This window comes from Asterias amurensis, chromosome 4 (assembly GCF_032118995.1).
Source record: "Asterias amurensis chromosome 4, ASM3211899v1".
Lineage (NCBI taxonomy): Eukaryota > Metazoa > Echinodermata > Asteroidea > Forcipulatida > Asteriidae > Asterias > Asterias amurensis.
This window is the reverse complement of record NC_092651.1, coordinates 21,152,536-21,175,089: the sequence shown is the minus strand read 5'-3', so window position 1 is coordinate 21,175,089 and position 22,554 is coordinate 21,152,536. Positions and strand designations below refer to the sequence as shown.

The following is a 22,554-nucleotide window of genomic DNA, read 5'->3' as shown; positions in this document are numbered from 1 at the left end:
CCCTCTGTTGATTAAATATATTAAAATACCTAATCATCATCAAACCAGCTGGAAAAGGACCCTGTCCACAACGACCGCAACAGAAAAACAATATTTTAAAATCTCGTTGAAAAACTCAAATGGCAGAAAACAGCCTATAATTCACGATTCCTTATTGTATTTTTTTGTTAAGTACATTGTGTTCAGCCATTTGGTTCATTGGTTATTACTTTAAAAAAAATTAATGACCAGGGGTCGATTTCACAAAGAGTTGGGACCAGTCCTAACTTAGGACTAGTTCTAGGAGATATTAAAAACGTATGGCTAGTCCTAAGTTAGGACTTAAACTCGTCCTAACTAGAGATAAGACTGGTCTTAACTCTTTGTGAAATCCACCCCAGCAAAGCTTACAAGAGCACTGGAGCGCTATTGATATTATAAACTATTGATATAAACGACCTCCTTTGAAGTATAATGTAGTTTTAGAGAACAGGTAATTTTCACCCCAAAATTTGAATCTATAAGAAAGGTTTCAGGTATATTTATGCATCTGAAAGCACGAAGTTCTATGCCATAAGGAAGTTCCCCTTTGATTATTTTCTTGCAACTTCAATGAGCAACGGAGCCCAAATGTTCACACGTTTGTTTTTCTTTATGCATAGACTATTATGTGACGCAACATTATGATGATACTGGTATTATACAACCACAAGTATATCCTGCCCATGATGTTCATGACCTAACTACAGCTTAGCTCAACATAATCCACAACGCATGGATGGTGCACACAAACCTATCCAGCCTCACAGACGTACAACTGGCCTCACCAATGCACAATCTGAACCATTTTACGTTTATAGCAAAGCAGATATAACAAAGCTGCTGAAAGAATACTAAATATGAGAGCACCTGATGGGCCTCTGGAAAAATTGAGATACTAAACAAAATCAAGAAATTATTTAGGTTGTAGATAACCCGCACAAAATGCCACATCACATTACAAAAATTAGTATAGAGACTATTATGCAGGGAAGGTCACCAGTATTTTCTACAACATGACTTAACACAAACCTTTTTGTTGTTGAAAAATGCATGCGGATTAAGTGCGTGTATTTATAAATTATGATTTATGAGAGAAATTATCGATCATATTCAATTTCTCAATTTATCAACACGGTATAGTGCTAGCGCTTCTGAATTCGATTTGATTTTCATTGAGAAAATAAAAATGCATCTTAACAATGGTAGAAACCAGACATGAAAATGTCACAACGTTATTGTTATTAATCATACGTTTCTGGTAATTATGGAACTAAGGATGACTCAAGTGAACTTCATCACTGTAGCTAGCAAGCCTGCGGAAACCTATAAAAGGTGTGCTTGCTTTGTGAACCAGAAATACTGGGGTTAAACCCTACTCTTCCACACTAAGCGTTATGGTATATTTTACGTGCAGTACAAATCCTGATACAAGGGACATAGGGCTTAACGTCCCATCCGAGGGACAACACATTACGGTAAAGTATCTTGCTCAAGGGCACAAGTGCCAAGACCAGCCGTTGATTTCACCAAACTCTTTCTATCTTAGAATTAATCTTAGAACTTAAGTTCCGTATCCGTAGACGTTAGGACACATTGATCCTATACAAAGATATAACAGGTTACTAGTCCTAACTCGGGATCGGATTAATCCTAGCGTTTCGTGAAATCGGCTGCAGAACTCGAACCCACATGTTGCTGATAAGAACAGGGTTTGAGTTCGGTGCCACGGCATGCCACTGTACTGCTGCCCGCCAGGCCTTGCATACAAAGTCGTTAATAGTTCAAAATACTTGATTTCACCTTGCTTCTCCAGCTCTACATTTATTGCACTTCTATTATTTCAAGACATTAATTTAATGTTTTGTTTCCGTTTATTGTCATGCCGTCGTCTAAGATCTGTTGGTTCGTTTGTTTCCTCATTTTAACTTTCTTGAAAGGAGTCTTTATTTTTTTAACAGACATCACAAAAAAGTCCCGACCGAACAACATCAGGTCTTGTCTTGAGTGATGTGTGGGCCCCGATGAGCCGTAAACCGGGGGACTCAGAGTCCGGGGCTCTCAAGGCCGAAAACACGGCGGCCACGTCTACGCCAGGAGGGAGAAAAAACTTAAATAATCTCGGCCAAACTACCGTCGCCTTGCTGTCCCAGTTGATCTACATCGGCAATTAATGAGATTTATACCATGCGATAAGTGCACGGGCCATTATCGTTACAAACTGTTGAAACATTTTGTTGCGAGGTTCCTCTAAAAAAAATATGATACATTTGATAGTTTTGAAAGAAGATTTTAAGCGATGACCAAAAACGGAATTAAAACAGTGATGAGACAATCACACCAGCACACTCATCAAAACCAATAAACCAAACCATATTGTTGAAACATTTTGTTGCGTGGTTCCTATAAAAAAATATGGTAAATTTGATAGTTATGTAGGAGGATTTTGAGCGATGAAAACAACAAAAACGGAATAAAATAGTACTGAAATATTGATGGGAGCACAATCACACCATCACACCATAAAGCTTTACTTTTCAACACACCATAAGAGAAAGGACCACAGATCTACGATCACACCAACCAAAACCAATAAACCAAACTACATCGTTTGCTGCCACCACACGTTTGAAGAAAATAAATACCAACTTGACCCAACTTTAGTACAGGAAAGCCTTGGCCCCCACATAACAGTCATAAAACACTCGGAGAACTAGTTTCCTTGTCTGGTTTAAGTGAGTTCAATTCACCCTACATCTAGAGAGGCCCTGCTGAGAGCTCCGGACACACACATCTCGAAACTCTAGCCCAGTGCCGAGATGGCTGGTAAATCACGCAGGATTTATGGCTGCCGAGGACAATAACGCATACTCCACATTTACATGGTTTACTTTACGTTCCATTCTCAACAAATAGAGCTTCCCTTGGTAGAGTTGTTTGCTGGCCTTCGTTCATACAACAGAACGCAATGCAAAGTGGTGATAAATTTAACCGCGAAAGACCAAAAAGGACCCCAAAAGGGCGCCCTCTGTTGGCAAGCTATACCATTGATCTGGAAGCTAACCATTTCGAGCGTCGTGATGCTACTCAATTTGTCTTTCCTGGCACTCTCGCCAATCGCCATGTACAAATAATGTTATAAAAATATAATTAGTTAAAACAAGGTTAAATATATACACAATTATTAGAAATAATGCACTTACTTGGATGGAGGCGGATGTAGGATGGGATGACCGTAGTCTCCGACTGGGCGTTGGTGCACTCTGCAGCTAGCCAACCTAAATGCTATTCTAACATAGTTTCACCTAACACACACAGAACACTTGCACCAAACATACAACGTCTGAAGCATTCCCCAAAGTGGCAGTAAAACACAAAACATTCTATTCAAAAAATATTTTTTTATTCAAAACTTGTATCAAATAACCAGCAAGACTTTTGGGTGTAGAGATATTGTTATCTCTTTTTTTTCCCGACTGGTAAGTTTTTGCTTTTCATTAGTAAATGTATCCAATGTACTTCGTCAACTTCGTCAATGCATGAATTGAATTATTTTCTTTTGTCAACGATTCACACCTATATATATAATCATTGTGTTATCTGCCTCTTTGGGAGTTTGCATAATATTTAAGACTGCTTCACCGGATGTACCCTCTTATAATATTTTAAGGTGCTAGGTCATTTTACACTTTTTGTTTTGCCGATTTGACCCCAAATTTTAGATTTTAAATTTTAAAAAGGTTTTTATTTTATTTTATTTTATTTTATTTTATTTTATTCAGAAAGTTTCCATCTTCCATTTAAGGTATGGCACAAAAATCATCTACTGATAAGTGGTTGTCAGTTAAATTTAGATTCGAAATTAAACATGACAAAATATTAAAAATTTAGATCCTCTTGAATTCTGAAGCAAAAAAACAATTTGTTTATATTTTTCCCCCCAAAAATTGAGATACAATCAATAGACACCTTTTTAGACACCTATGGACATAAAATGCACCTATACTAAACAAAAATGTGGAAAATACATCGATTTTCAATGAGTTTATTTTCGTGTTTATATGACAGGGTGCAAGTTCAACAATGCTTTTTTGAAATTTCTCGTGCTCAGCGGTGGTTCAATGACATTGGTTGAAGCATAGAGAAATGTCCTTTCGCTGTGGCTGAAATTTGTTTGACCCGTGAAAAGTACAGGTGCAACAACTGACCCCATAAGGAAACACCGGCAAATCCCCACTGTCACAAGAAACCTACTTATTTATGAATTCCAATAGGGGATATCAACACTGCCCAGTCACACCATCAAAATAATAGGAAGATGCTGAAGGATAAAAGGGAGAGAATTCTGCCGACAAGAGATGGAATTTTTCACAACTCTACGTTGTCTGAGCAAAGCCTTTGGGGGTCTGGTATCTTACAAAGGTGGCAAGTACCAACTCTGTAGATCAAACATTTATGAAAGTGTCAAGCAAAGTTACAAGGATGGCTGACAATTGCTACCCCTCGAGAGAACAGATAATGGGGACTTGAAGTGGAAAATACAAGAGTGTGAGAGTAAAAGATAATCTAGAAGAAATATCGAAAGATGCGGGATTTATAGACAGAAACTATTTCGGCAAATATTATGTTTAACCATCCAATCTTTTGAATACATTTGGGGTAGAGAATATATTTGGGGAAGAAGTATCCATGGTAAATATTATTTGTATACATCCAATCTGGTGGATTTCATTTTAGTGGGTATTTTTAGATGTTGATATGAATATAGATATTGCAGCAACGATTATCAATCCTTTGTGGACTTTGTCTGATTTTCAGCTTTGGCCTGATTGACCCAAAATCTAAAATAAAATTTTCATGACAATTGCACATGGAATTCTTGCTTTGAAATTGATATGAATTTAGATGTTGCAGCAGCCATTATCTATCCTTTGTGAACTTTCTCCGAATTTCAGTGTTGACCTATAAGACCAAAAATCTTAAATATCTATACCTTTTAGTAACAGTTGAGCATGTAATTATTGCTTTAAAAGTTAATATCAAATTCGTTATGTGATTTCCATCTGTAAGCTACTTCTCTATATGATGCATGCCCACCGGTTTATAATTGATGCGCCCTCACAGTTTGTTGTTTGTTTGTTTACTTCATCATAATTAATTTGTCAGTTGCCAGCTCATCAACAAACAGATTGTCAGTATCAAACAATTGGCCAACCATATGTTCTGTATTTGTAAATGCCAAGTCTAATTAATAAATTCTGATTAATATTTCGCGTTGCCTTCCAATTATCTCAAATGACAAAACTAGGTCTACCTCTGGACATTCTGTAAAAAGCAACTTGACCGATTACCTTCATTAAGCCAATGGAGATAAACCAAACAAAACCAAACTACCCATTATCGGCAAAGTACAACACTCCAGAGACTCTAGCCCCGACAATTACGGACTGTAGACCAACAATTACAGACTCATTTGCAACGATCCACAAGGGATGCATTCAAACCATGTATAACCAGGTCTAACTGACAACCCATCCTTGGTTGATAGCCCGTTTGGTGTTAGTTCACGGATGGGAATCTTCTTCTTTCCCCCTGTGGACGCCTATACTGAAACCACCCAACCATGGAGTGTTAACCATCATCAATCCTGCGTCACGTCACAGGGATGTGTTGCAGACATAGGAGGTGTGAAACGCCAGTCATCCCAACCTCCCAAGTCCAACCCTTAATGTTGAATTGAGCACTTGTGGTCATAAAATATGTAAACGAAAGGCACTGTTGTTCAGCCACAATTTCAACCCTAAAACTGACCAGCCCCCATTACATGTAATTTATGCAGTGCTATTACCTCAAGTGCTTTAACTGACAGACACTACTATCGGATTTCTTGCTTGAATATTCTATTGACAGAATGCTTCATTTGCAGCACTGTGCTCTACTGCAGACACAAACCACAATATACACAGAGTGACTGCAAAGTTAGCAGACAAACTAGAAGTGTCAAATTCAAATTCTCTAACTGGAGAGGTAATTATCCTGAGATGGAAGACATTCTCATTTCAGAGTGACTGCAAGAAAACGAGCGTCTTCATGTTGATACTAAAGTATAGGAGCTGATTTCAATATTTGTTCTAGCAATCCTGCGAGTAAACATGTTGACATTTTCAAGACATTGCGATAGGCTAAAGTTTAAGGCTTGGATCACTAGTTGGGTCTATTTCAATATAAAGTGACAATTCCAAGTATCTTGCTAACGGCTTTTATTTCTTAAGTATCCCTTTTGAAAATGTTATGTTGTCCTCTATGCAAGTTAGTGTTACTTAGTTTAATTTCCTTATTTGATGTGTGTTGTAAAAAGTTTGTAAAAAGTTAGCCTTCGAGAAAAACTCTGCTAGGGTCGAAACCTCAGGCCATTAATATTTGCTGTGCAAATAAAGAAAACATAAATAACAAAAAGAGAGAGAGAAAACATAATCAAGGGCTTTGTATTGGGAGGTCAGTGCCTGCATAAATTAAATCCTCCACCCCAACCATCCACAATAGAAAACAGAATCCGTTCAGACTCAAAAATTGCTTCCGAATGCAATTACACCCAAAGACAAACGACACTTCATTTAGAGACAACAAAACACAGGCCATTAAATGGATGACAAATTACCCTTGGTGTAATGACTAAACCCCCAGTGCTTGGAACGGACGGCAGGGTGCCATATGGAGGGTGGCACCCTCCCCCATGTCGCCAACATCCATTTCCACACCATCCGTCGTGGCAGAGGTGCCACAAAAGAACACAGACATCCATCATATTTTTATTCCCCTCTTTTCCTTGTTTTGGCGGCAAAATTACATGTCAACAGACTCTACAGGAGTGCAGGTGTTTTGGTCTTTTGTTATTTTCACTTTGATGAGGAGTATCTATAGCCAGGGAAGCTGGTTTTAGAAGCTGTGGCGATGGTTACTTTATTTATTTTTGTGGATACGGTTTTAATATCATCAGGGATGAGAGTCATTGCTAACAAAAAACATAATGTCTTGTATTTTGGTTATCAGGACCGTTCCAAAGGGCAAATTCGGTTAAGCAGTCCATGCACAAACAGACAAACATAAAACTTTCAAACGAAAAATCTTTGCTGGAGAATAAAATGTACTAAAAATTCAGCTAACTCTTGGTCGTAAGTTGAAATGTTTTTTTTTTTACCAGAGTCACTGGCTTTCCAGCAAAATTCATGATACAAGTATTTTGTGTGGTACTTTTATTAGCCTTTGGAAATGTTCTACGGTCGAAATGTGTGACCATTGTCAACCTTTTTTTGCATTGTTTTGCTTCATAACTTTAAAGAAAACATTACTGGTTCAGTTTGATTTTTCAGTGCAAGTTATTTCTCAAACAAAGTTTGATGTCTCATAACAATCATGGATGAATCACTGAAAACCCATCAAAATACGCAATACTGCAATACCTAACGGTAAGTCGGTTTTGAAAAATGCTTTTCAAAATAGACTTACCCCTACCAAGCCTTACATCCATAAAATGGGTTCAGGCAAAAAGTCTTTCATATCCTCACTTTGATGTGGTATGCAAAATCAACAAGGTTTGCTCAAAGAAGTTTAATCCGAAACCATCGGAGAGCTCAAGTCCGAAACCATTAGAAAACAGGTCCTTGGTTTACAGCATTGACAAATGTTAGAAGGAGACAAGTGTCACAGTCGTATGACTTGATTGGTTTTCAGTGTATAGACCTTTATCATGCAGCCACCATCTTGGTCATGATCTTGTATCCGGTAATAGTAATGAATGCTAATATTCATCACACAAAATGGAACCAGACTATTTTCTCCTTCCAGCCTTGATTGGGGAAAAATCAAGATAACCGCACCATGATAAAGGACTATGGAATTAAAATCAATAAAATCAATGGAATCAATGGACTCAATGAAATTAAAATCACGTCTAACCTTTGCATCCAACTCCTTGTACGCGGATTCCTCCTCGTCTACCTCAAAGTACATCTCAGATGACGTAATAGACAGTGTTCCCTTGGCGACCACACAGGGTGCAATGAGAGAAGCTGGGGTGCTATACACAACCGGTCCTACAACAACAAAAATAGACACATGGTTTCATTCATGTGGACAACACTCTGACAAAACAAAATTAAAACCATTTATTTATGTTTTCTACAAAAAGGGCACTTATTTTGATAAACTGTTTACAAGTTGGTTGAATTTCAGGTTATTTTAGAGTATAGAAATGAATGAACTCCTCCAACAACCAATGATGTCATGTATAAAGAGTTTCTAATTGTACATGTATGTCAACATTGAATGCAAACAATATGTAACTAGACATGCAGCTTCAAGGTTCAAGTTGCTATGAGCTTTGGAAGTGTGCCTTATTTAGCCGAAAATCACTGGGAAAAGGAAATGAAAACATCTGATGTCCCAGTATATAGCATAGTTTACATGTATTTTGTCTTGTTTTGTTTTCTACATTCATTCCCTTCGCTTTAATTGTGCTTTATTTTGCTTGCATCACCTCTTTTATTAACTGTGTCATTGTATCACTAGTTTAATGTTGCGTGTGTCCGTCTGATGTCTACTACTGTTTATGTCCACTTCGTTTGTTTGTCTGTTTCATTGTTTTGTTTTGTATTGCTTTGTTTTGTATTTCGTGTTTTGTCTTCCTTGATCAATATTGTTTATTTAAAAGTATTTCTTGTTTGTGTTTAAGGCATTCCGTTTATAAGCTTCGGCTTCCTGTGTAATGCCTCCACGTATTAGTTTTGTATCAAGTGTTTTTTTTTCCTTTTCCTAAAGTGATTATCCTTGGTGGAAATAAATGTTGATGAATTGAATTGAATGTAAAAAAAAAAACAAGATGTGAAGATGTGCTACAAGCTTGCTCCAAACACAACAATATTCAGCTCTTACACATCACCGATGGGCGTCCCAAAGCACTCATTATATATTTTCTACAGGTATGCAGAGCTGTGTTTGGAATGAGAAGACCCATTTTACATGCAAATTTATACATGATGTAGCACCTTGTAATGGTTTACAAGGTGCTGTGGTGCAAACTTAATGCAGCCAACCATGTCAGAAACACTGGGATGAGCCCCTTCGTCCTAAAGATAAGCGTACTGGGTTTGAAGCAATGAGACGAAAGACGAAGCCATCTAGAGGCCTTGTTACACATGTCAATTTTTGTCATGCAACTCGGAGGCAACTAACTGCAGTGCATGCAAAAGGAACACTTTAGCAGCACAAACAAAACGTTTTAGCAGTCACTTTCTCCAAGAAGATAATGAGAAAAATGAAATGTGGATGAATGTTCTTATTTGAGATTGCCTGGAACAGGTTGCCTGTAAACTGCCTGGTGTGAAATGGCCATAAATGTCTTGCCATATGTCAAGACCAGGACTCGAACCCACATTCTTTAAACTAACTTACCTTCCAGTGATGTCTCAAGCTCTACTGCCTTGAACTGGATTCCTCTGTATTGCCTCAGGTGATATAAAAATGTGTCTTACATAAGGACACAAGTGTCATGACCAGGACTTGAACGCACACTTTGCTGATCCTAAACACCAGAGTTTGAATCCGGCGCGCTTGATCACTCAACCACAACATGCCTTTGCATTTTTATTTTTAAATCCCAACAATGACCAATAATTTGACGAAAGACGTAACAATCTTGCTCAAGGACACATTTTCTAGACCAGGACTCGAACCCACACTCTGCAAACTAATTGACCTTCAAGTTATGTTTCCACCTCCACTGCCTAGAACTGTTTGATGGTAAATTACCTACGTCCTTTTGTGTTTTGCTCAGGTACACAAATGTCAAGACCAAGACTCGAACCCACACACTGCAAACTAAATTTACCTTCTAGTTCTGCCTGGAACTGGTTGCTCGTATATTGCCTCATGGCCTAATGCGTCTTGCTCAAGGACACAAAGGTCAAGACCAGGCCTCGAACCCACACACTGCAAACTAAATTTACCTTCAAGTTCAGTCTCTAGCTCTACATCCTTCTCGTCCTGCAGACTGGTGCTATCCTCTTCAAACTCACTGACTTGAGAATCGAACCTCCGACCTCCAGCGAGCTGAGAATGAAGAGCTTGCTTAGCATTCTCAACCACATCATCATCCTCACCTGAAAGCATGAACGGGGGAAGATGGCACAATGTTTAATATTAATATTGTCATGATTATATTCAGGCTTGTTGGTTCAGTGGCAGAGCCAGACTTTTTGTCAGGGCGGGGTGAAGGAGGGCGACTGGGGACAAGTAAGGACAAAGTCATAACTCATGGGGGAGGGACATAAAAAACATAACCAAGTACGAGACAAAACTTCTCCATGTTCCTAAACTGAAACTTAACTCATGTGTCTGCCAAGGTGTTATGTTTTTTAGTTTGGCACCCAATAGAACTTCCCTGAATGAGAACATTTTCCCATAAAAAGACTCAAAACTCATTCGTACTTCAAGGGAACTTGGCAAACTCCCACAACAGGTTATACCAAGCTGGCAACAGCCAATCTCTCTCATACAAACAGTGTTTTAACGTCTATGATTATGAATTGCACAAATCAAGAAATTGTGATTCAGTAACTAGACGACAATACTTATTCTAGTCCTTGTGAAATCAGCTGTTGGCTTGGTAGGATTCGAACCCGGAAGCTTGTGATTGCTAGTCCTGCAGTATAACAACCGTTACTGATGACTACTTACCGTGTTCTATTGCAGCCATTAGGGTAGCCTCTGGATGGGTGGATCCATGAGGGTTACGTATCAACCTACGATGACGTCGGGTGTTATCCTCCCACATATCAACACGATAAAACTCACGTGGTCTGTCAACAACAAAAACAAGGAACGTATATTATTTGGCTTTTGCCCTCACACTGAATTTTTATTAAAGGCAGTGGACACTATTGGTAATTACTCAAAAACGTTAGTAGCATAAAACCATACTTGGTATTGAGTAATGGGGAGAGGTTGATGATAAAAAACATTGTGAATTAACATATTTAGAATTTCAAAATGGGAATTGACTGAGAAGTGTTTTTTTTTTTTTAAAGGAATTAACAGGGGCTTTATCCTAGAATTTTGCACAAACTTTCCAGTTAGTACGGCGGGTACATGATGGGATTGTGCCTTTGATGATACAATCATGTCATTTGGCACGAAGTAAAGAGTAGCCTATGTCACAAGAAAGATATTTGGCTATAGGTCTATTTGTCCTTTGAACAAGTTTATGGTAGTAACAGTTGCTTGTTATTTGCCCCCAAAATGTTCCCCATTTTCCCACTGAGGTTCAAAAGACAACTTTTTATTTTGCCAGAAAAAATGAACACACTTTGAACAAACTAAATATCCCAGGTGTATGTAGTCTGATAATTGTATGATAAATTTCCAGCAGTCCGATTGAAAGAGCCAGGAACTTTTTGAATAATGTTATTATAATTGTTCACCACACTTTCATCTATGCATCATTTGCTCTCTTTTTCAACAATGACACAAGTAGGTTACTTATAAATCATAAATGCATTGTCCGCTTAAAGACACTGGACACTATTGGTAATTGATAATGACCAGTCTTCTCACTTGGTGTATCTCAACATATGCATAAAATAACAAACCTGTGAAAATTTGAGCTCAGTTGGTCGTCGAAGTTGCGTGATAATAATGAAAGAAAAAACACCACATGAAGTTGCGTGTTTTCAGTTGCTTGATTTCAAGACCTCAGAATCTAATTCATAAATCTAAAAATCAAGTTCATGAAAAATTACTCCTTTCTCGAAAACTACGTTAATTCAGAGGGAGCCGAGTCTCACAATATTTTGTACTATCAACCTCTCCCCATAACTTGTAACCAAGAAAGGTTTTATGCTAATAATTATTTTGAGTAATAACCAATAGTGTCGGCTGCCTTTAATCAAGGACAAACACCTCTTAAGACTCATCTCTTAAGAACATCTACCGAGACGTGCAGCTGCCTAGAACCGCATCTGAAGATGCTACAGTCCGCCAGCAAAAAAAGAATCCAGTCACGCAAACCCAGCCCATTCAACCTTAGCCTGTACTATCATTTAATCGTCCGTCTCTGTTACACACATCACCCAGATGTAACATCCATCTATCCTCCCGCTACAAAGGACCGAAGTTCCTTGGAAACTCATGATCCAAACCATTAAATCCTTCCCGAACTTGAACCATGAGGACCTTTCCAATCGCCATATTAAAATCAATACCTGGTTAATTCTTCGCCGATCTTTGATGTGGAACATGGATCAAAAAGAGATCATCCTGGTTTTTTTCCTTCTTTTCTAGTTCTCCATTATTTCTGAAGGGTACAGTGAGAGATCTGGGCCCAATTTCATAGAGCTGCTTAAGCAGAAAAAAATGCCTAACAATTGACTGCTAAGCAGATATGAGAATGATACCAGTCACAAATTGTACATGTGACATGGTATTTTGACTGGTAACCTTTTTCTGGTAACCATTTTGTTGTGCTTAGCTACTTTTTGTGCTTAAGCAGCTCTATGAATGTGGGCTGTGGCCCTAACCTTGTAAGTAGTCGGTCTGATATTATGAATCTTTGATGTTGAACATGGATCAAAATGAGATCGTTCAATTTTATCCCCGTCTTCTTTTCTAGTAACACCATTATTTCTTACGTTACAATGAGAGAGCTGTCCTTAACCTTGCAAGTAGTCAGTACGATAGTTTTGAATCTCTTTGCATGTTTCTAAACAGCTGCTAATTTGTGGAATCTTTAGAAGTAAAACAGCCGCACAGGAGGCGCCTATGTAATGAACAGACGCTTATTGAATTGTTGCCAAAGGCTTTGGTCTTTTCCTGCGTTCTTCAAACTTTAACTAGATTAAAGCTTATGCACTTTACCAGATGATAGACTAGAAGTATCAAAACCTATAGCAATATACCTAGTTTGATCACAGTGCTAAACTGGGTGTATATGTTTTAGCAAAAACTTTGTGTTTATACTGTTGATAGGTTTCTGAGAGAAATGTAAAACGCTCAGCAGAAAATCATAAGATAGAGTATAAGCCACCATTGTCTGGTACCCTGTCTTCAACTCTAATTTGGAAAACTGACAGGCCTTGAATTTGTTTATTGTTGGGGCAGATTAATTTTCCTCTAGTCAGGGGCACCTCTATGAGGAGAATGTAAACTTGTACAGAAACCATGCAAAGGGCACCACAGCAAAGCACAGGGCACCACAGTAGTAACTGTGGTGCCATGGGCGCTTTCAAGGCCTGAACTGATCTTCAGTCACATAGTCAGAATACGATGCCTCCCAGCCTCCATTTGGTTGTACATGTAAGTATTTATCCTCAAAGCCAACACGGCTTCAAAACGAGATGAAAAGGTTCTCCGTGCCTCCACCTGCCACCTGTTTAAGCAACCAGACCTCAGACTTTAACTCAACCTGACCAAAGCCAAAGTTGCAAAGTCAAGATTAAAACACATCACAGGCAGTCATATCTTGCGCTGTTGCAGACATGATGGCACTAATACCCTACCCCAAAGAATGTTTTAGTTGGTTAAGTTTTTTTCGCTGAGTAATCTACCCCGTAGTTTCAACAAAGTGCAACTGATCTAACGGGATTAGCGCAGTTGTATTGCTTGTAGCGACTCTAATGAACACTGTGTTTAGACTTAACATTCACGTGTCAGGTACCTCCATTCCCGCAGATGTTTATAACTATAAAAGCATATTGGTTACACCAAGGCTATTTGTATTAGCAGACGGAACGAGCTTCCCAGATGCAGGATTTGCAGGAATTTAAGTAGTTATAATTGAGTTTAAATTTCCCAAGTGCAAAATATAAATTAAAAAAAACATGACGCAACCTGTGATGCATAGTAAAAATTTGTAATTAGTTCTTTTGGAACTAATATCAATCGGGTCTACCGATTTAATATGGATACTTTTATACTGATAATGCAGTCTCGCATGAACATGCTTTTCTTTGAAACTCTTTGTAGGTTGAATGTAAATACCATCCCAATTGCTCCAAATTTTCAGCTCAAAACTGCAAGGTCATAGTGAATTTTGCAATGGATTTCATAAAAATTGATTTTGCATATTTCGTTTGCATATTTCGGCGCTCTTGGTCAATGGAGTTTATTGAGTAGTTGTTTGTCAAAAAGAAACATCGAATTTCCAAGAATTTTGTTTGTTTATGGATAACCAAAAAAATGTGATTTAGGTGCATTTTTCAATTGATGCCCTGAAATTACACTGAGCCAAAATGTTTCAGAAAAACAAACAACAGTAGGATGCTTCATGTAAGGTCTCTATGTTAGGTTGGGTGAAAGATTTGAGTGGTTTTGTCAAAGATCTTTATACACATCCATGAACCTGGTGTGTGTGTCGTGGCCGAGCAGTGAGCACTTGACTGATTTTTTTTTTTCAACGGAGTGTTGGTTCAAGTCCTGGTCATGACATTTGTGTCTATAATCAAGACAATTTAGCTTAATTGCTTTGTCCTTCATTAAGCCGGGTCCCGTGCACTAAGGATTGGAAGTGCACAGAAAAAGAACCCAGAACATTTATTGTAGAGAGTAGGGGTTAGCCCGATGTTTCTGGTTCACTTAGCAAGCTTGTTTTACAGGTTTCCTCGTGCTTTTGTGCTACATTGATTCAGCTCACTTATGAAGCATCCTGGGTTTCATCATGGAGGTAGCTCCATGGTTTCATTACCAAAAATATATAATAACAGTAACAATAAGATTGGTTTTCTCGGTCAAATTCGGCAAATGAGCAGTCAATTTCATTTTCATGCGTGCGAATTCAAGCTGTTTTGCCTCTCCAGTTGTTACTGCGTTTCAAATTCAGAATTCGGCCATTCAATTTCATTTTGAGACAAGTCAAACTCCTTTAGCAATCTGTTCAGCTTAGCCTATCGTCATTCTTTTTCGTGACACACATGCCTCAAGAAGCGTCTGCGAATTTGAATGCTGCTTTGAAATTTTTTTAAATTGAATGATTATTTTGTTACATCGAATGACGCAACATTACATTTGACTTATCATAAAACAAACTCGAACGACCCTTTTCAGTAGCATTCTAGAAATAGAATAGCTTGGTGGTTTAATTGGCTGCTCATTTGCCGAAATGGACCGAGAAAAACCTATACTATGAAGGAGAGTTGCATGTGAGATACTTGTGAGGTATCAGGCTCGGCTCAAAGCTAATCCAAAATAACGTATTATAGATAGCTCCGGAAAATACGCAGATAAATCATAATCACTATTTAGATGAGGATGAACAGCTCAACAGGTGTTTTTTTTTCTCACTATAATTACAAAATCGTTACAGGGGTTTCATTATCCAGAGAAGACAGTCAGAGGAGAGTATGGTCAATACAGTGGGATTGGTCATTTGTTCTCCCTTTATTTAGTTCAATGGCCCTTGGGTAGCTAAGAGACAGTGAGCCTGGTGCTGAAATTTTCAGTAGCACCTGCCGCTACCTCTCTCTCTCTCTCTCTCACTCACTCTCTCTCGCCGCTTTATGAATGCTCTTGACAGAACTGTACCCCTTGTCAGGGCCCAATTTCATAAAGCCTGTAAGCACAACAATTTGCTTAGCATGAAATTTCTTCCTTGGTAAAAACAGGATTACCAACCAAATTGTCATTTGTTGCATATTGCTTGATACTGGTATTCAGCTGTTGTTTGCTAAATCCTGGAAAACCCCGTGGAAATTTGGTTGGTAGTCCTGTTTTTACCAAGGAAGCAATTTCATGCTTTGCAAATTTTGTGCTAACAAGCTTTATAAAATAGGGCACACGAGAACATGGTATCCTTCTGTTGGACTTCAAACAGTGGCTGCTTCAAAATAATTTGACTGTACATCCAATAACAAAAGCATGAATGACAGAAGACAAGCAGAGTATACTGTTAGAAACGTTGAGACCAAACTGTTTTTTTTTTTCCAGAGCCAACACTCCCACAAAAGAGATTTTGATATATTTGATACATGGTTGTACAGGCCAGTTGACTATTTATTTATAGTTAATTCTTATTATTCAAACAAGGCAAAGCTTCAAACATCACTTATTAATGATAGGACGACTACAAATGTCTTACACACAAATTGACTCAGAGTAACAACTTTTGCATTTGGGAAGCTGGTTAAAAATCGTTCACATACAACACAACTTTTACAACGGTTAGCTCTTGGGAAGCGAGCATCTTTCTGCTCGCACGTTTGACGACTTGTGCATACAGATTAAAAATAATGCATTGAAGGCGCCTTCAGGACAGCAATAATAGCTAAATTTCCTTTCCAAAAATACTGAAATCCGCTTAAATAGTATCAGACCCCCGCCAGCTTGCTGGATACGTCGCCTGCTGTGCTACAACAAATTTCCTACCCTCGGATTTTACAAACGGAACAGTGGCGCCCTCTGAACGGTTCTTTTCCCTGCTCCATTAGGGCTCGAGAGGTCAGATGGCACTGGTCCAAAATACGGCTTACCCAAGGTGTGATTATTGCGCACCCTTGGTAATTACGAGGGGGCTTGTGTTCGAGCCTCCCTTTGCAGTCACTATCCTCCGAGATTAGCTACGTAACGATGCCTAGTGACAGTGATCTTAGACTATTAACTGATCATACATCATATCCTTTCTAAAGCAGACATATCACTTTTGGTGACTTATAGAGAGTGTTAGAGACAGTGTTGCTATGTCGACAACACCACAAGCCAAACAGAGTCTCACCCCTTAACCCCTAACACAAGCAATAGCCGGCAGATTTAACTACTAATTGGTCAGTTTACAAAATGGATGTTCTGGGTGGCTAAGTTCCACTGCAGTCCCTTGATCTTGAGTCCAGTAAAGCTGCTGAGAATACTTGGGTAAAAAAGTTTGGCATAGACAAAAACAAGACAAAAAAATTAAAGGGAAGGAATACTTATTGGTAATCACTCGTTTGGTAACTAATGGCAATACAAAACCTTGGTTGGAAGCCTACAGTAGCTTTTGATTTCACTTTGAAGTGTGGTTATGCAAAAATATAACACAATGAGGTATGTTACTTTATGAAAGACAAATGAACGATGGACTTGTCTGGTCATACATACTTTTACTGGCCCTAAACTGAAATTGCTGGCCTCGGGCCTGTGGTCCAGTGTTTATTTCGAGACCTGGGGTTGATTTCACAAAGAGTTAGGACTAGTCCTAACTTAGAACTAGTCCTAGGAGATATTACAAACTTAAGGCTAGTCCCAAGTTAGGACGAGCAACTCGTCCTAACTCAAGATAAGACTAGTCCTAACTTTTTGTGAAATCAATCCCTGGGCTTCCTAGGGGATTTCTTGGCTATACACGTACAACCATGCACCAATTTCCATCCCTGACAAAACCTCCACCAAGAATACTGCTCTGTCATAGAGTAATCTAAAGCGCCCTCTGTTGATCCACAGAGAATGATCAATGGGTGGTTTCCCTCCCAGCGTGTGTCTAAGTCCCCAGCTGCAGCAGTCAATGTTAGAACTTAGTCATTTTCATTTTCTACATAATCCATTAATTGTGTATAATCCATTATTCGTTATCCCTCTCATTATTGGGCATCAACAAATCAACAATTCAAATTAGATTTTTTTTAGTCATCCTCTAGGCCTATTATTAGTCATTTGTTTTGTTTATCTTTGTTTATCCACACGTCTGCATAGTTACAGTGCTGTACTATTTGTGGTTTTCAAGAAATAAAAAGATCAAACAAGCGAAAATGTAAAGTTTCTTCAAAAGAAATACATTTTCAAACATTCAAATTTAGACATAGTTGTATAAACCTGGCTTGATATTTGGCCCTTGGGGGAAAAAAGTAGGACATTTTTATTGAGCTGATGGGCTGACATACACGAACATTACATTCAAGCTCTGGTGTTTGATCAGCAGAGTATGGGTTTGAATCCGGGTAGTGACACTTGCTTAGCAAAATTGGGGTGGTAGTGCTTTCTGCTCTACCGACCAGGCTTCAGGCTGATGATACCCAAGCCTACATCCATATGGACTGTAAAAGGGGCAACCCTGTTTCAGCCCTAGGAGTAGGTGGTAACAGCCTCTGGAAAAAAATAATTGTAGCCCACACCTTGAAGTGGCCTTTAGGCCTTGTGTGTCTGACGACTTGCATACCAAAAAAATATATATATAAAAATAAATAACAGGGCTTGAATTTTTGGGGGAAATCTACAAGACTGCAGAGGCTTGTAGCTCAATATTTTTACTGGGTCACTTTCTACACAGTTTCACATTTGGGCTGCGTTTGGTACATGCACACGGATGAAGATTTGTATCATTTTTTTTTTTGTGGGTAACACCTCAATACTCAACAGAATTTGAAGAACTTTGGTTTAATCAGTTGAAAGGGAAGGTACACCTTTGGTAATTGTCAAAGACCAGTCTTCTCACTTGGTGTATCTCAACATATGCATAAAATAACAAGCCTGTGAAAATTTGAGCTCAATTGGTCGTCGGAGATGCGAGATAACTATGAAAGAAAAAACATCCCTGTCACACGAAGTTGTGTGCTTTCAGATGCTGGATTTCGAGACCTCAAATTCCAAATCTGAGGTCTCGAAATCAAAATTCGTGGAAAATTACTTCTCTCTCAAAAAGTACGTCATTTCAGAGGGAGCCGTTTCTCACAATGTTTTATACTATCAACCTCTTCCCATTACTCATTACCAAGTGAGGTTTTATGCTGATAATTATTTTGAGTAATTACCAACAGTGTCCACTGCCTTTAAATAAAAACTGCAGTGAGGTGTTATAATTCAAAAACACAAGACAGTACACTTGTACTGTTGAACACTTGTACTGTTGAAAGTTTACAGACCCTATGCTCAAACCACTGGCCTAGAGCCTGCGGTCAAGTGTAAATTTCAAGCTCTGAACATGTTCCCCCCCCCCCCAAGTAAAAGGAAAAAGAGGCATATAGAAACGAAAAGATGACAAAAGAAAGACCTATCAAATTGTAACAAATGTTATCAAAATTTACATGTACCGGCACATACAAACTAAAGCACTTGCCACTTTAGAGACAGACTGCCGTTTCAAAGCCTATAAAAAAGCATTTTATATAAGCATGAGTTGGGGTATGGGTAATTATGATAAACGGCACAGGAAACAGTAAGGAATAAATCACCCCTTAGATTAATGGGGATGAGCTTCTAAACAGGTGTATTGCCAGGAGATTACAACATCATTAATGTGACTTTCACCAGAACTGCAAATGATCAATTTAGCGAACGCTTTGCGGCTGCCGATAAGCGCTTTTTTTTTTTTAGGTTGGCGATAAAGGTGAAATCACAGCGGGGTGCAAAAAGGGTGCCTGACATTTGCTTGTTTCCGCTTTGAACTTCGTATGTGTTCTACTGAAATACTGATCAAGACTCCCCGTTGCATTTTGCAGTTAACCGGACAGGGTTGTGAGTGCATGCAACTGGTTTACAAACTACAATGGACCTATGGCTTCACATAGAAGCCGAAGAAGCAATAATAGTTAAGTGTCTTGCCTAGGGAAACAAGTGTCAAGATCGGGACTTGAACCCACAAACTGCTGATCAAACAACATCATTTGACTCCTACTCGCTACACGACTGCTCGATAGAATGTGTCAGTTTGTGTATTCACCTTTGTGTACATTTGATTGCCATGTATACTACCATCCAATATGGAGTCCAACATGGATAATTATTGGACACTTTGCAGCACCATTTAAAAAAAAAGTCCCCCACACTTCTTTTGAAGTTTAGAAATTTCTTTTAAATAATTTTCAGAGTGTGGGGTGGTAGAGTTTCTGTGTCTATTATGTGTTAAAGAGGGAAAGCTGATTGAAATTGAGTGATGATATTCTGCGAAAATGTACACACAAAGCACTCAACATTTGTACGATATTTGTAAATTCAGTCTCATGGAAGTAAGGGTATGGAACCAAAGAGTAGGTAAAAATGCCAACTTCCCCCTGCTCAAGATTTCATAAAATAAAACTACTGATCATTGACGACATGAAGTCTTCATCATTCACTCTTCATGTGTTGCTCACATTTGCTCGCTTTCTGTCTTTACGTCTCTCCACAATCCGTCTCTCTACACTTTGCCAAGACTTGCTCACCCCCCCCCCCCCAAAAAAAAATCCTGGCAACTGCTTTTTCATACCCGCGTCAATCAGCACCCGCGTATATCGCAAAAAACAACCTTGTCAAAGTTCATATCCTACTAGAGTGTCCGCAGCTGATAAGCACACAAGACAATGTCACTATTCCATAAGGTGTTAAAGTAATGTAACGATGTAGTCCTCACCCTTACCCTCCTTCTTACTCCCCGTCTGTCATTGGTCGATTGGTTGGCAAGAGGACAGGAAAGAGACCCTTGAAGTATTGGTTGACGTTCGTGAGTAATTTTTTTGCGCAAGAAATATTAAATGTAATAAGGAAAGGAATCGAATTAGACAAAAGATCAGATATGTCTGATTACTTTGCTGAGGTCTGGAGAGGGTGCCCCGTGGTGACATAAGAGAATCAGATTATACAGGTCACTGTCAGAAGGGAAAAGTACATTCAGTTGCAACAAAATGTGTTCATAAATATTTCCTGGCAAAATGAAAAAACACACTTGTTTAGCATTCTCCCTGCTTCATTTATTTGTCAACTTTGTTTTCTCCCCCCCCCCCCTCCAAAGTACAGCAGTACGAGGGGGAAAGCTACATGTAGCAGAATATCTAGTTAACTCAAGACTATAAAAACTGTGTATTGTTATTATTATCTTAGAGCCCCAACTCTTCATAGTCAACGATTGTTGGACTAGGCTAGTTAACTATTTGAAACCAGCCTACTGGACATGGTCTACTAACAAAGCAGGTTAAGGAAACCCCTCGACAAATGAAATGGAGATGAGGTTTGATAGCAATAAAGCAATAATATTCTGATTCAATCTATTCCAAGGAGGCGTTACATATCAGAGGCCAAGATGTTCCATGACTCACTGTTAAACCACCTGGCTAGCTCGACATCATCTCTGACTTAGCCCAGGACACAAAACATTACACAACATACAAGCCGAGGGGGGGAAATACAAGATTTAAACTCCAATTGGGATAAATCAACAAGCCATGCTTTGGCTTCCCGTCAAAGCCGTCAACCTCGCTGGGAAGCTCAGACAGTTCCAGCTGGAGCGACACATACAAAGCCGTCCCGTGAAACAACTGTTCCGGCGTTGAGAAGTACCCTCTCCTCGCCTAAACAAGGATTCCCGATGCCTGATGTGCATGGATTCAGGTTAGACAGACGATTGCTTATTCATTGTCATTTCAGCTCCAATAAAAGTCAATGAAGAGCTCTCCATCATGACTACTGTATACAAGCGCAACGATGATAGATTCTTACCGAGTTTGGACTAGATACGCTTTTTTTCCCCCTTCTTTTCCTTCCTTCTCTGTATTATGAGTGTGGAGACACTCCATGTACATACAGTGTATGATCTGTCAGATGTAATTTATACTTCCAACGTGCCACTCTTAATCAGGGAAAGGGTCTTTTTGAGGCCAATGCGGAACAGAAGGGAATTGCGGGGGCGGGGCAGGACTGTTCAAAACAGTTTAGTCTGGAGTCAGATTAAAAGAACATTCTAGAAGAGGAAAAACTCATGAAAATGTATCTCCTGATTATGTTAATATCATTATTGTGCTCCAATTGCAATGAGGCTTTCTGAAACAGTTCGTTTTGGGTGTATACAGATACAGACCCAAAGCACCCAAACAGCGCAATTATATTACTACTTTATTAGGTTTGCAGAGGTACAATACGCAGAGGTACAACTATTCCATATAATACATGTGTAGCACCATGAAATGGTTTACAAGGTGCTGTGGCGCAATACACAGCCAATCATATGAGGAACACCGGAGAAAACCCTTTCTCTTAAAGGCCAGCAGTGGACACCTTTGGTAATTGTCAAAGACCAGTCTTCTCACTTGGTGTATCTCAACATATGCACAAAATAACAAACCAGTGAAAATTTGAACTCAATCGGTTGTCGAAGTTGCGAGATAATAATGGAAGAAAAAACACCCTTGTCACTCGAAGTTGTGTGCTTTCAGATGCTTGATTTCTGAGGTCTCGAAATCAAATTCAAATTTTTTGTGAGAAATTACTTCGTTCTCGAAAACTACGTTACTTCAGAGGGAGCCGTTTCTCAAAATGTTTTATACTATCAACAACTCTCCATTGCTCGTTACCAAGTAAGTTTTTATGCTAACAATTATTTTGAATAATTACCAATAGTGTCCAGTGCTTTTAAGAAGTGCATTGGGTTGTTTTATGCGCATTATGCAACACACTGGACCTACAGCTTTATGTCCCATCCGAAGGATGCAGGTATAATGGTTACGGTAAGTGTCTTGATGATCAGAAACACCAAACATTAAGTCCGGTGTTCTTATCCGATCAGCCAGACCACGCCACCATGTTTCCACCATTGTGTCAACCATGTTTGTCTTT

General features: G+C 38.9%; 1 protein-coding gene across 7 annotated transcripts in view; it reads right to left on the bottom strand.

The window, feature by feature from the left end:
- The window catches only part of LOC139936110 (neurobeachin-like), a 277,304-nt gene that overhangs the window by 150,813 nt on the left and 103,937 nt on the right, over nt 1-22,554 (bottom strand). For all 7 annotated transcript variants that reach the window (XM_071930832.1, XM_071930837.1, XM_071930836.1 and 4 more), the window contains 3 exons: nt 10,753-10,874; nt 10,023-10,175; nt 7,975-8,111 (listed from right to left, as the gene is read on the bottom strand). In XM_071930832.1, coding sequence (XP_071786933.1) covers nt 7,975-8,111; nt 10,023-10,175; nt 10,753-10,874 — 412 coding nt within the window. The remainder of the gene's footprint in view (nt 1-7,974; nt 8,112-10,022; nt 10,176-10,752; nt 10,875-22,554) is intronic.